This window comes from Chinchilla lanigera, unplaced genomic scaffold (genome assembly GCF_000276665.1).
Source record: "Chinchilla lanigera isolate Chin_1 unplaced genomic scaffold, ChiLan1.0 scaffold00002, whole genome shotgun sequence".
NCBI classification, from domain to species: domain Eukaryota; kingdom Metazoa; phylum Chordata; class Mammalia; order Rodentia; family Chinchillidae; genus Chinchilla; species Chinchilla lanigera.
Window position 1 is genome coordinate 15,115,156 of NW_004955403.1, and position 12,510 is coordinate 15,127,665.

General features: G+C 37.6%; 1 protein-coding gene across 6 annotated transcripts in view; it reads left to right on the plus strand.

Moving 5' to 3' along the window:
- The window catches only part of Pde1a (phosphodiesterase 1A, calmodulin-dependent), a 296,642-nt gene that overhangs the window by 209,087 nt on the left and 75,045 nt on the right, over nt 1-12,510 (plus strand). For all 6 annotated transcript variants that reach the window (XM_005373347.2, XM_013512485.1, XM_013512476.1 and 3 more), the window contains one exon: nt 931-1,044. In XM_005373347.2, the coding sequence (XP_005373404.1) occupies nt 931-1,044 (114 nt within the window). The remainder of the gene's footprint in view (nt 1-930; nt 1,045-12,510) is intronic.

Genomic DNA, 12,510 nt, shown 5'->3' on the forward strand with positions numbered 1-12,510 from the left:
TTTTTTTTTTTTTGGTTTTTCTCCGGTACCGGGAACCGAACTCACGACCTTGCGCTTGCAAGGCAGGCGCTTTGCCGCTGAGCTAAATCCCCAGCCCCTGCACTCCTTTTGTGCTTAGCTTTTAAGACAGTATCTTTCGAAATATTCGGCTTATAATTTAATGCAAAGTTTCCAAAAATGTTACAAACTTATTTAGGTAATTTGTATTCCCTCACTATGATGTGAACTGCTACATAACAAATATCTTAAAATCAGTGGTTTGAAACAATGACCTTAATTATCTCATAGTCTCTGAAAGTCAGGATTCCAGATGTGACTTAGCTGAGTTCTGTGCTTTCAAATTCCTCTGATAGTTGGGACACCTCATCTAATGGCCAAAACAAGAGAAAATATTTCTGAGGTTTGCCAGGTGAAAAACCAGTGTAGTAAATCCACCAAACACACGTGTAATATTTACTTGATTAAATTGTCTCAAACTTTTACTTTTTGTTTTTATTTTTATTATGATTTAGAGTGAAGAACAGCTGCTATAGCATTCAGAAGAGCACTCTAAATATTTCCTAGTGCCAGTGCAGAAGAAGCAGAACCATGGACTAAATTCTAGTGTTAGGAATGTAATTTAGTGCAAGTGTCTTGAGTATATTGTTGAGAATTTTCAAGAAGACCATCTTTGAAATACAGTATTTACACTAGCTACCAACATCCCTGATATTATAAAAAGTGAATCTCATTTTTAATAATTGCTTAAGTGACAAAGGCTGGTCTTAATTAGACAAGAAAAGCTCTATAAGATTTCTATTTGATGATGTAGAAGTAGCAGTATTAAAAGTCTTACTTGATTTGTATGGTTGATATTGTTCTATTTTCCATAGAGCTGAAATAAATCTATTTCTCTCCTTTTTTGTCTTTCTGGCTACTTTTTGGAAATAGACTAAGATGCTTAGTGAAGCAGCTGGAAAAAGGTGATGTCAATGTCGTCGACTTAAAGAAGAATATTGAGTATGCAGCGTCAGTGTTGGAAGCCGTCTATATCGATGAAACAAGGTAAATCTTAACCTCCTCTCCTTTTTACCTTCCTTGCTCTTCTCCCCTCCTTGTTTCTCTTTCTTAACCTTCTTTTATCTCAAAGAGAAATTCAGCATAGCTTAGCATGATTCCAGAATCAAAATTGCATTAAAATTTGAAAGGTTCTTTTTCATGTACCTAATTAACTGCGCTCTGATTCTTTTTTAAAAATATACATTTTAAATCCAAATTTCTGGATATAATAAAATAGTCAAACAGTAAAAGTTATAATATGGAAAGTAATTAAAGTGTCCTCTCCAGCACCTTCACTGTCTTTAGGCCCAGACTGTAGGCTTGTACTGATTTTCACTCATGAAAGAATTTTCCCTAGTATCTGGAATTTCAGTGTTCCTACTGAGAAAGAGGGTGTTACCTGCTCGCCCATTCTCAGGAGATGTATTAGTCACAGCCTCTGAGGAGGGCTTGCTGAGAAAGCCCCAAGAGTATTGTCACCCAAATTTAGCCTGTAATTACTAGTGTAGAGAGTGGCCATGGGGAAAGAAAGACATGAAGAAGGTTTTATGCTGATTGTTGGGGCTCTCAGCAGGTCTACTTGCCCTGTAGAGGACATTTGGCAAACCCAAGAGCTCTGGCCAAGTGTCTTTTGGTGTTCAGAGAATATTGAAATTGGCTTTTTAATTTTCATCTCAGAAAAGACAAAGGTGACAGAGTAATGAGAGCTACCTCTGAATCTGGAGCCAAGAGGGAACCTGTAGAAGAGGTGTTCACTTCTCAAGTTTGTCTCAGAAAAAACTGAGTTTTTCCAGAGCTGTAATGAAGATGAAACAGAGGCCTCTGGAAGGACCACAGAGTACAGACATCAGATAGTGAAAAGAAAGGGGGATGTTAGGGTGATTATTGGTATAAGAACCAGGGTAGGAAGTCCCATTTAACCCAGCTATTCCCCTTCTGGGTATTTTCCCAGAAGAATTAAAGACATCATACCAAGGCGATATACATGCACCCATGTTTATAGCAGTACAATTTGTTATAGCTAAATCTTGGAAACAACTCAGGTGCCCATCCACTGAGGAATGGATAAAAAAGATCTGGTATTTCTATACCATGGAGTATTACTCATCTATTAAAAAAGATAATCTCGAGGCTTTTGTAGGTTAATGGATGCAACTAGAAACCATACTCATAAGTGAAATAAATTGGACCCAGATGGGTAAACATCATATTGTCTCCCTGGTGTAGGAACCTGAAAGACTAGGTAAAACTCAAAATGTACAATAGATGACAGGAAAGGGAAAGAAATTGCTCAAAGGAAGGAATGACTGGGATGAGGGAAAGAAGAAAAAAGAAAGAAGGAACGCAAAATATAAAAATATATGTGAATAGCTGCAATAACTGTATTGCTGATGTCTGATGGTGTATTGAAATTAACAGTTAATGATTACAATTTTTTATGATCTGATCAACTTTGCATGCTTGTGTCTGGTGGTCTGAACAACTGATTTGAAGGTAACAATATGCAATGGAATTACAATGGTGAACTCCTACCATCTTGTCTAGTGAAACTCTGTACTATCTCTACTGTTTTAGCAAAGAATTATTTTCTTATTCTCTTTAATGGTTTGAGCAATCTTTCGTTCTTACATCTGGTAATCTGAGCAATGTAGTTGAGGATAGCGATATGTAATGTAACAACCACTGTTGATTCGTATTATTTTGTCTTGAGACTCTGTATCACTTTGAACGTTCTTGCTTTGATTTGTTGATGTTTGTGATACTGATATGCTGCTACTGTTCTATCCCTTTGTTTGTTTGTTTCTCATGTACTACTCTCTTTAAAATTAAAAAAAAAAAAAAAAAGAACCAGGGTAGGAATTGTAAAGCATAAGCCAAATATAAGCGGGCACTTGTGATCCTGGTACCTTCCCACCAGGTAAGTACGAGAGGGGTACATAGTGGAGTACTGTGGCCACCGTACAGTCATATCCCTCCGCGTGTAAGTCCCTGACTGGTCCACCACGTTTCTGAACAGCCGGAAGCGGCTGAGGAAGCCGGGTACCTGGACAGTGAACACCCCTCCCATGCCCCTTCCCCTCTATGGGCGTCGGTGCCTGGGTCAGGCCCGGGCTTGGGAGTGGTGGAAAATGTTGGACTAGATATGAAATTGAAGTTTCCGTTCATCTTTGTGTATTGGACTGCACACACAAACGCAAATAATGTTTGGAATGTAACAAATTCACATGATTTAAAAATAAAATTAATGAAAAACTTGCCCCATGAAAGTCACTCCTGTGTCTCAGTTTCAGTCTACTCCACTCACTGAAGAAATCTCTCCCATATCTTCCAGGGATAAATTACAAAGTGTTATTTTGTGTTTTTCCCTCCTTTCATGGAAGGTAACAGAGAACGTACATGGTCTTACTTTTTACTGTTTTCACTAAAGGAAGGAACATGGAAAACTGCTTATATCATGTTTTGAACCTTTTTATATCCAACAATGAGGATTTTCACTAGTAATGCACGGAAAAGCTCCAATGAGACTTGTACTGTTCAGGGGTTCTTCCTTGGTCCACAGAACAGAATCCCTCCGCTAAAGCGTAGCTTGAAGTTATAAATCTCGGGGGGAAATCACAAGCATGTTTTTTAGATCATAAATTTTTTCCAGAATTATTTTCATGGTTTATTTCACTAGGTATACATAAATGTATATGATCATTCTAGGAGAATAGAGATGAAGTATGAATTTTGAAAAACTTAATGCTGTGGTTATAATTTTTTTTGTTCATTTACTTTCATGTGAGTGCTATATTGTTTACAAATTGAGCTGAACAAGTTGAAGATTTCTTCAATCTATTCTTGACAGACAATCTATTCTTGACAGTTTTATCTTATATTTATTAATGAAACTTAGGAATTTTACCTTCAAGCATTCTTTGGATATACCTCCTTCATCTTACAATGGCATGATGCCAACTATTAATCTGGTTCGCCTATGTGTCCCATCTTTCATTTGATGATTATGTCTTATTCACTCATTTTTATGTAGCATTTCCTTTCCCTGAAGAGCATGACACCATAGATATTTTGCTATGTTTAACATGTTTAAATGTATGTTACATTTAAAGCATAGTTCGCTGTGATTTGGGAATTGCTCTTCTGTAGGGAAAAAGGTTATGTATGATATTTAACTATTTGGTCATGTTAATTTAAACTTAGGGTGTTTCTTCTGTTGTTTTTGTCTGTTTTGGTTTTTGCTCCTTACAACAAAATGTCCCAGTTCCCAGAAAGAGCTTATTCCCAGGTTTTACTCAAATGACGTAAAAATGGTTCACCTCTTTATTTTAAAACCTCTATGACACTAGCATTTTAAAATTGTGTTTAGAATAATATCTCACATTTATACCACCTTCAAAAGGCTTTTGGTTTTATTATCTCACATTAGTCTCACAGCAATACTGTACAATTGTTGGAGTAATTGTTGCTGTCTGCATTTTACTACTGAAAGAACTAAAATTCATTTAAATAACCTAACAACTTTATGAGATAGAAAAAATCTAGCCATGCATGGTGGCATATGACTGTAATCTCAGCACTGGGGAGGCTGAGGCAGGAGGATCATTGCAAGTTGAAGAGCAGCCTGGGCTACAGAGTGAGTGCAAGGCCAGCCTGAGCTGCATGGCTAGACCCTGTCTCAAAAAGACAAAGAAAAATCTGTTTTTACCAGTTTGTATATGAGGAAGCTGAATCCCAAAAGCTTATGTAAATTACTGTGGAGTAAACTAAACAGTGGGATTAAGGTTCTGGCAATTTGATGCAGAGTTTAGGTGACAAATCTCACCTTCAGCCCTTCTGTAACGTTTAATCCAAAGGCGATTTCAGAGACTTATTGGAAGTTTTGTGGCTATCCATGTGCTATCGGGCTCTTAGATCGGGTAGCTGGCAGCTCTGCTGTGGCTCATGTCTTGCTAGTTCTGCCTCCAGCAATGACACACTGATAGCTGGAAACCGATCATGGCGGGCTATTTACACCAAGGGAAGTGTCAGGTGCTACAAACCAGGATTTGGTTTTCCCTAGCGAGCCCATTGTTAACCATTTCCATCATCCCATGGGTTAAACCCGAGATTATCACTTACAAATTTTCCAAGGGCCGTGATGGTATGATCAAAATATCACCTGAAGAAACTCTAGGACAACAATACTTAATTTGGCTTGATTTTCTAGATATATGTATGAATATATATATATATATATATATATATATATATATATATAACAATGAGAAATGTTTGCAAGTTGACAATATATGATAAAATGGGACTTGCTAATTGGCTGAAAATACATGTTCATGCAACCCCCACACACACACCTCTTGTTACTAAGCATTAGTGACTTCAGGATTTCAGCTACATTTTTTTTTTTTTAAATCTCTCTTCAAAAATTATTTTGGTGAGATAAAAGAGTTTCTGATTAAAACTGAATTCTGACCTTTGTGGGGATTAAAACAAAATTCCCTGGTGAATATGAACCATTTGTTGGTGTTTTTAAAAAGGGTTTTTTATGCAAATGCCAATATTTTGAGTCTTGCTTTCAGATGTGTCCCTAGAGAGTATTATTTTTCAAAGTTGCACAGTTGTAATCCAGAAACATGTGGCCTCAGAACAAAACAAAACAAAAGTTTGTCCTTATTTGGATTGGGACATTGCCAAGCAAAGTAGCGTCCTTGGCCTCATGAATAGCAGGGCAGGCAGCCGACTAGGAGGTGTACTTGCAAGATAGATATTGTGCTAACATCTCATAAAAACATAACATGATTTTATTTTGATTAATGTAAGCCAATCTGTCTTATGATTATCATAGTTAGAGTATAAATACTGGGCTCAGAAAGAGTAGGTTGTTCAATATCTGGTTCCCCTTCTTCATAATCTCTTTAAGAAATTACCTATCATCTGTAAGACCCAGATTTATCTATAAAAACCATCATTTTATAAAGGGTAGTGTAAAGATTACATGTAATATACCACTTGTCAGAATAAAAGTTGGAAAATAAACATTATTCTGTTGTACTAATACAAAGCAAATTAATTTTCCAGTTTGGAAATGCATAACACATCAAGATTTATAATTTACCTACTAGGGAAGATACCTCATAATTTGAGAGCAGGTTCTTTTTTTCGTCTTTTTTTGAGACAGGGTCTCCCCATGCCATTCAGGCTGGCCTTGGGCTCACTCTGTAGCCCAGGTTAGTCTTGAACTCGCAATGGTCCTCCTGCCTTAGCCTCCTGAGTACTGGGATTACAGGCGTGTGCCACCATGCCCGGTGAGAGCAGTTTTTGATCTGGAGAAAATTAATTCAACTAAGCTCTCGTTGCCAGGGGATGAACACAAAGCATAAAACAACGGAAAGAACCAGTTTAGCATGCACCATGGAAGGCCCTTCCACATGGTTTGCTATCCTGAGTTTGGGATCTCAAGTTGCAAACCATGATAAAGGAAAAAGGTAATCAAGATTAATGTCATGCTAGATATTTACCTCCCAGGATCAACACCGCTTTTGAAACAATGTGTAATCTAATCCATATTTAGCTGGGGGGGGCAGTTCTTTAATGGACATAGAATCTGCAGTGACCCAGCTCTGCCCACAATGAAGACAACTTATACATTATTGTTGAGACAAGTTTAGCTTCCTGGAACCCTTTGTCTCAATCTTTCACATGTCAGAGTAGAGCCTTCACTTTATTTTAGTCTTAACTGAAAGACCTACTCAAAAGATTTTTCATAGAACAAAAGAGCAGTCTGCACAGAAGGTAAAATAAAGCCTCTGCAGAGTCAGATAATCTTTTGACTTTCCAAATGTCAGTATTTCTTACCTTCGAGCATTAAAGTTAAAAAAAAATCTTAGAGTCCCATTTCACAGTGGGTTACCATGTTACATTACTAATTGAAGTCAAGGGTAAGGATGCAAATACTAAACAGGAATGTGAGGTGGGAAGGTCGTTCTGGACAACTGGGGGTTAAAGAGAATATAAGGTTAGACATGGACATACCAAAGGGGAGACAGAACAGACACAGAGGCAGCCAGCATATAAAGGATGTGGAGTGACAAATTAGCCGAGAGTAGCGTTACTAAAAAGGATAAATCAAATGCTACAGGGAGAATCACTGGATGAGTTAGGGAATCCCGGACTCTTCTGAAATCAAAGTAGGAGCAAAAAATGACTTGCTAGGTTATGGGTGCACTAGGGGTTGATGCAAAATGACTCTGTGAAGGGAATTTGATTTTTCCAGAGTTTGCTTAGTGTGGGGAAAAAATTCTTGGGAGGTACACAGGAAAAAAGAAAAGTAGCCAATCATTGATGGAAAATATATGTGAAGATGGCACTAATTAGTACCCAGGCAATGGTCTTTGGATAAGCACACATGTGGAGCACTGTAAAATCAGAGAGATTGATTAGCTTCAATCTCGGGATAGGGTGCAACAATAGTTGTGGTCAAATTATGAAGAATGGGTTGCCGTACTCAGGGATGGATGTGACAAAGTGTATGGTTGACCAGTACAACCTAGACATCACCATGGCACTGACTCACGTGTGCTGCTTTGATGTTTAGAGTTGGATCAGGGAAGGAGGGAAATAGAAAAGAACTGAATGAATGAACAATTTTTATGAATAGTTTGAATTTAAACAAAACACTGATGGCTAGTGCTGACTAAAAGCACCAGTTCATTCAGGGCATCAATAATGTCAACAGATCAACCTCTCTGTTTTGCTTGCACTAGAATTATCTCTTCCCGTGTTTTCAAATGAAGCAATGAAATGCTCTTTGTTGTCAGTATTTCCAAGTGTTACATCTTCAAACTGTCAAACCCAGCAGGAATGAAAAGGTTTTCTTTCCCACAGTATCCAATGAACATATCTTTTTATTTCATTGGATTTCCTGGGTTAGTATGCTTATCGTTCAAACAATCTTTGTGTCCCAAAGAATTGAATACATAAGTTCAATGGTTAACCATCCCATGAGACAGGTATGAGGTCAATTCTATTTAAATCACTTGCCTAAAATTTGAGAATGGAGGAGAATGCTTTCCTAAAAAAAAAAAAAAAAAGACCTCCTTTTCACTGGAAAAACTAAAACACTGAAGTTAGCACCATGAGCAAGAAGACTTGGACCACGGCATATGAGAGACACTGAGGAAAGACCATGGTTGGAAGTTCAGCAGCTCCACCCCTGGCTTTGCTCTTACTGATGTTTAGCCCCTGGGAAAGATTTTTTTTTTTCCTGTAGCTATTGTCTTTTCACATGGAAGATAAGGTTTCAGTCCTTGTCTGTTCTGGAATTCTGTAGTTTTACCCCCCTTCCCAACATCCTCTTATAAATCCTTACTCATAGGCCAGCTGTGGTAGCACATGCCTGTAATCACAGCACTTGGAAGGCTGAGGCAGGAAGGTCACTGTGAGTTCAAGGACAGCCTGGGCTACAAAGTGAGTTTGAAGCCAGTCTGAACTGCATATAGAAACCCTGTCTAAAAAAGACAAAAAAATTCTTACTCATAGCTAAACTTTCATGGCCCCCAAGAAGATGGCTGGAGGGGTTACTGCTTATTTATTTAGTTGGGATGCATTTATAAATATGGGCTCTTGTATTTTCTTTTAGGTTATTGCCATTAGGTAAGACTCTGAAGAAATCAGTTTGAAAGAAATAGTCTAAGACATTGCTGGAGTTCAGTGAATCATTAAAAAGCAAATTATGATTCTTTATGAATTCCATTTTTGTGGTGTGAGTTGAAGGGGTGGTGGCTGCTTAGAGGGGTGTGTTTGTGGGCTGTTCTCACCCTGTAGATGGAGTGTGAAAATGGCTTTGAAAAAGTCACACTACTTTTGATTGGTTTTTATATTTTCTGTCCATCTGTGATGTGTTACTTCATAAAAACTTTCAAAAGTGCCTCACTCGTGAAAAAAGAACAAAAAACTGACCAGATCTTTTGAGAACTGACTAACCTAAAGAGGTCCACATATTATATAAGATCTCACTTTTGGGATACTTTGAGTCAATAAAATATAAACGAATGTTTTCTGGATTTGAAAAAGACATTATTTTTGTACTCTGCATTTCTGATGATATCATCAATGAAAATGCACTGTGTTTTTGATGTAATTCTCAAACAAAATCTTACAAATTAGATACTTACATTTTTCACTGTAAAGTTAATAAGTTTGAGGTCTGCAGCAAGTAATTGAATTGCTGAGGATAGTGTAAGCATTAAACATCAGAGATAAGTTCAAAGTTAAATGGAATTTCGAAATTAAATTGTCAATATTCATTCTTCTTTATCAACAGAACACATTTGTTTTTAAAAAAATGCTTTATCTTCTTTTAAGAGCCCAGCCTCAGCCGCAGACTCAGGGTGTGTGAATAGTAATTGATTTTAACCAGTTATTAGTCTCTGGTTTAAACATCAACATGTGATTGGACAGGGAGACCTGCATAAAGGAAAGAGGAGCAGTGCTGTTGTGTATGAGTATGATGTCTGAAACTGGTACATTTTGCTACAAGCATAAAAATAACGCTGTTATTAAAGTTGATGAAAAAGAAAGATGAAGGACACCTAAATCCTGGATGATATTACTAACCTGCAGATTTAACAAGTTCCTTCTTGAAGTCAAACCACCTTTAGATATTTACTTTGGGAAAGTAAATTTTCCCATTATTTAAGCCACACTGATTTCAGTTTGATGTCTCCTGTTTTTGAGTGAATCTGGTAAGTCAGGTTGGAATGTCTTGCTCCAAAACCATGTTTTTAGTCCCTACTCCTTCCAGGGATTCCCACTGTCCTATCAATAAATCTGAACAATAAAGCTTGATGCTAACTTAGCTACTTAGAATGTACAATCTATGTTGCCATCAAACAAAGCAATAGGTTGATTAAATTTCCTAGGAAACCACAGAACACATTGATCCCAGGATATAGCCAACCCACAGAGATGGTTCTTAAGCAAATTTGCCAAGTAATGGAAATGCTATACTTAAATTTCTCCCATGAAGTAAAATGAAAATTCCTCATTCTTTTCTACATTCAATCGGCAAGCTTAGCTCCATCCTTTCCCTCTCTTTTCCACCCCATCAGTGACTCTGCACCTACCCTCTCTGTGAGGCTGTCTCTAGCAGCTCTGCCTGCACACACAGCAATGGTTTCTTCACTGGGATCTTGCTCTCTTCTAAGTTTCACTTAAACCAGGGCTGGAGTGGAGCATTCAGCAGTGCCCTAGGACCTTAGAAATGTGTTTGGCATGTGCTGTTATCCTCCTCCTGGTTTGTCTTGGTTAGGAGGTCAGACAGGATGCTGTGTGTCCTCTGCAAAGCTCTTCTGCTTTCCTTCCTGACTCCTCCCCTTTAATCGGTGGAAGCTTTGAATAATAGCAGGAATGGAAACTTGGCTTCAACTCATCAGTAGTCTTCTATCATCTTTGCCTGGGCCTTTCTTCCTTCCATGTGTTTTATCTTTTGAAACTCAAAAGAAGAGACAAGGCTTCTGTTATTCCTCAAGTAATCATGATTCACATACAGCTTAAATTGGTGAGTAACAGCATGCCATCTATACAGACCGTGTGACACAAAGTAACAGGGACTATTTATGAAATTGTTTTTGGGTAACATTTTCAAACTTGGAACAGAGTCTGATTGAAAGTGTTCATATATAATACATAAGCATCGAATAAAAAACTACTCTATTTCTTGTATGGGATAATACCCAACTATTGTAAATACCTAAATATTGTTACAATCTCCAAGACTAGAGATGCTCTGCCTGTAGTTTTATACATTGTTCATCATTCAATAAATATTTATGAAGGATTTTCTATATACACTAAGATTATTTTATTATTCTGTTTGGCTACAATTAACTCCTGTTGTCATCATCTCTACCATTTCAACCTCCTGGATTTAGAAATAAATATATTCCTCATTTTCGCTCACATTCCTGCCTTCTGAATATATGCCCTGGCTCTTTTTATTACTCATCCTTCAGCCTGCTTAGTTGAGTAATTGACTTCTGTATTTTGCAACCAAGTTTCATACACATAATTCCCATTTGTAACATCAAAATAAAGATTTATTTTATAATTCTTCCACCTGTCTCTTGACTCACGAATGCTACCCATTACTGACAGTAAAACAATGGGCATTATGCAAATCAGTAGTGCTGCTAAATTTGTGTCACAAGGAAAAATTAAATCTCATTTTCTTGGCAGAGAGTTTCCCTTAATTGGCAAGACACCAATGGTGAACAGTGGTTTTCAAACATTAGTGTGCATCAGAATCACATGAAGAACTTGTTAAAGTGAGGGAGTGGAAGGGGATGTACTCCTAGAATTTCTGATTCAATAAGTCTTTGTTAAACTCCCTGAATTTCCATTCCTGAGAAGGTCCCGAGCGATGTTGATTCCACTGGTCCAAGCCACACTTTGTAAACTACTCGACCAGATTATGTCATAATAAGGCTGAAAAAAAGGTGTAGAGAGAACACTAAAAATTTAATGGTTAGAATATTGAACGTGTTATCAAAAGTGCATGCCTCAGGGATTGTCCCAAGTTATGCAGCCCCATCTTTTTCTTTAACTTGCAGCTCTTAGGAATTTGGAAAGCACACAGTTGGAGCACTGAATGGCCTTCTCTTATGTCCCATTTCCCTGATTAGGAAAGGCACATGTCTGTTCCCTGGAAAGTGGGGCAGGAAAATCAATACCAGGTAAATATCACTTTATTGAGGTAAAATATACATCAAAGTTATTAAAATGGCAAATTTTCTGTTGTGTATATAAAACAGTGTATTTAAGAAGGTTTAAAATGTTGTGCAACCATCACCACCATCTATCTCCAGAATTTTCCATCATCCCAAAGGGACAGTCTATTCCCATTAAACAATAACTGTCCACTCCCTCTCTTCTCAGCCCTGTGTCTTCTATTTTACTTTCTGCTGCTATACATTTGCCTGTTCTGCCACATGAAATTTTAATCTCAATAAAACATTTTTGGAGATTGCGCCCAGTTCCTCTTATAACCCATAGAATCTTTACTTTTCTTTGGCTCCCTGAAATTTTCTTGGATTATCTTCTTTCCACCTTATTTCAAATATTTCCAACACCATAATAACCTCCTTTATCTCCATGTCAGAAACAGGAAATCCACTTAGCCTAATTCATGCAGGTGTGTAGCTAGCTGGTCTACCTGCTCTCCATGCATTGGTCCTTTCCGTCTTCACCCCCCACGTCACTACAAGCTCTGACCTTAGCATCTCCCTTGTACTGACAAAGGAACTGAGACACATATGTCAAGCATTTTCCTAAGATTACATAGCTAATAGGTGATAAAGCCAGGAATCTCTCTCTCTGGAGACAGTTTTCTACAGAGGAAGCTTATTAATCAAAGATTTGGTAATTAGTGGAATGTTAAGCTTTGCAGGTAATGGAATATTCTCAGAGATGATTTTG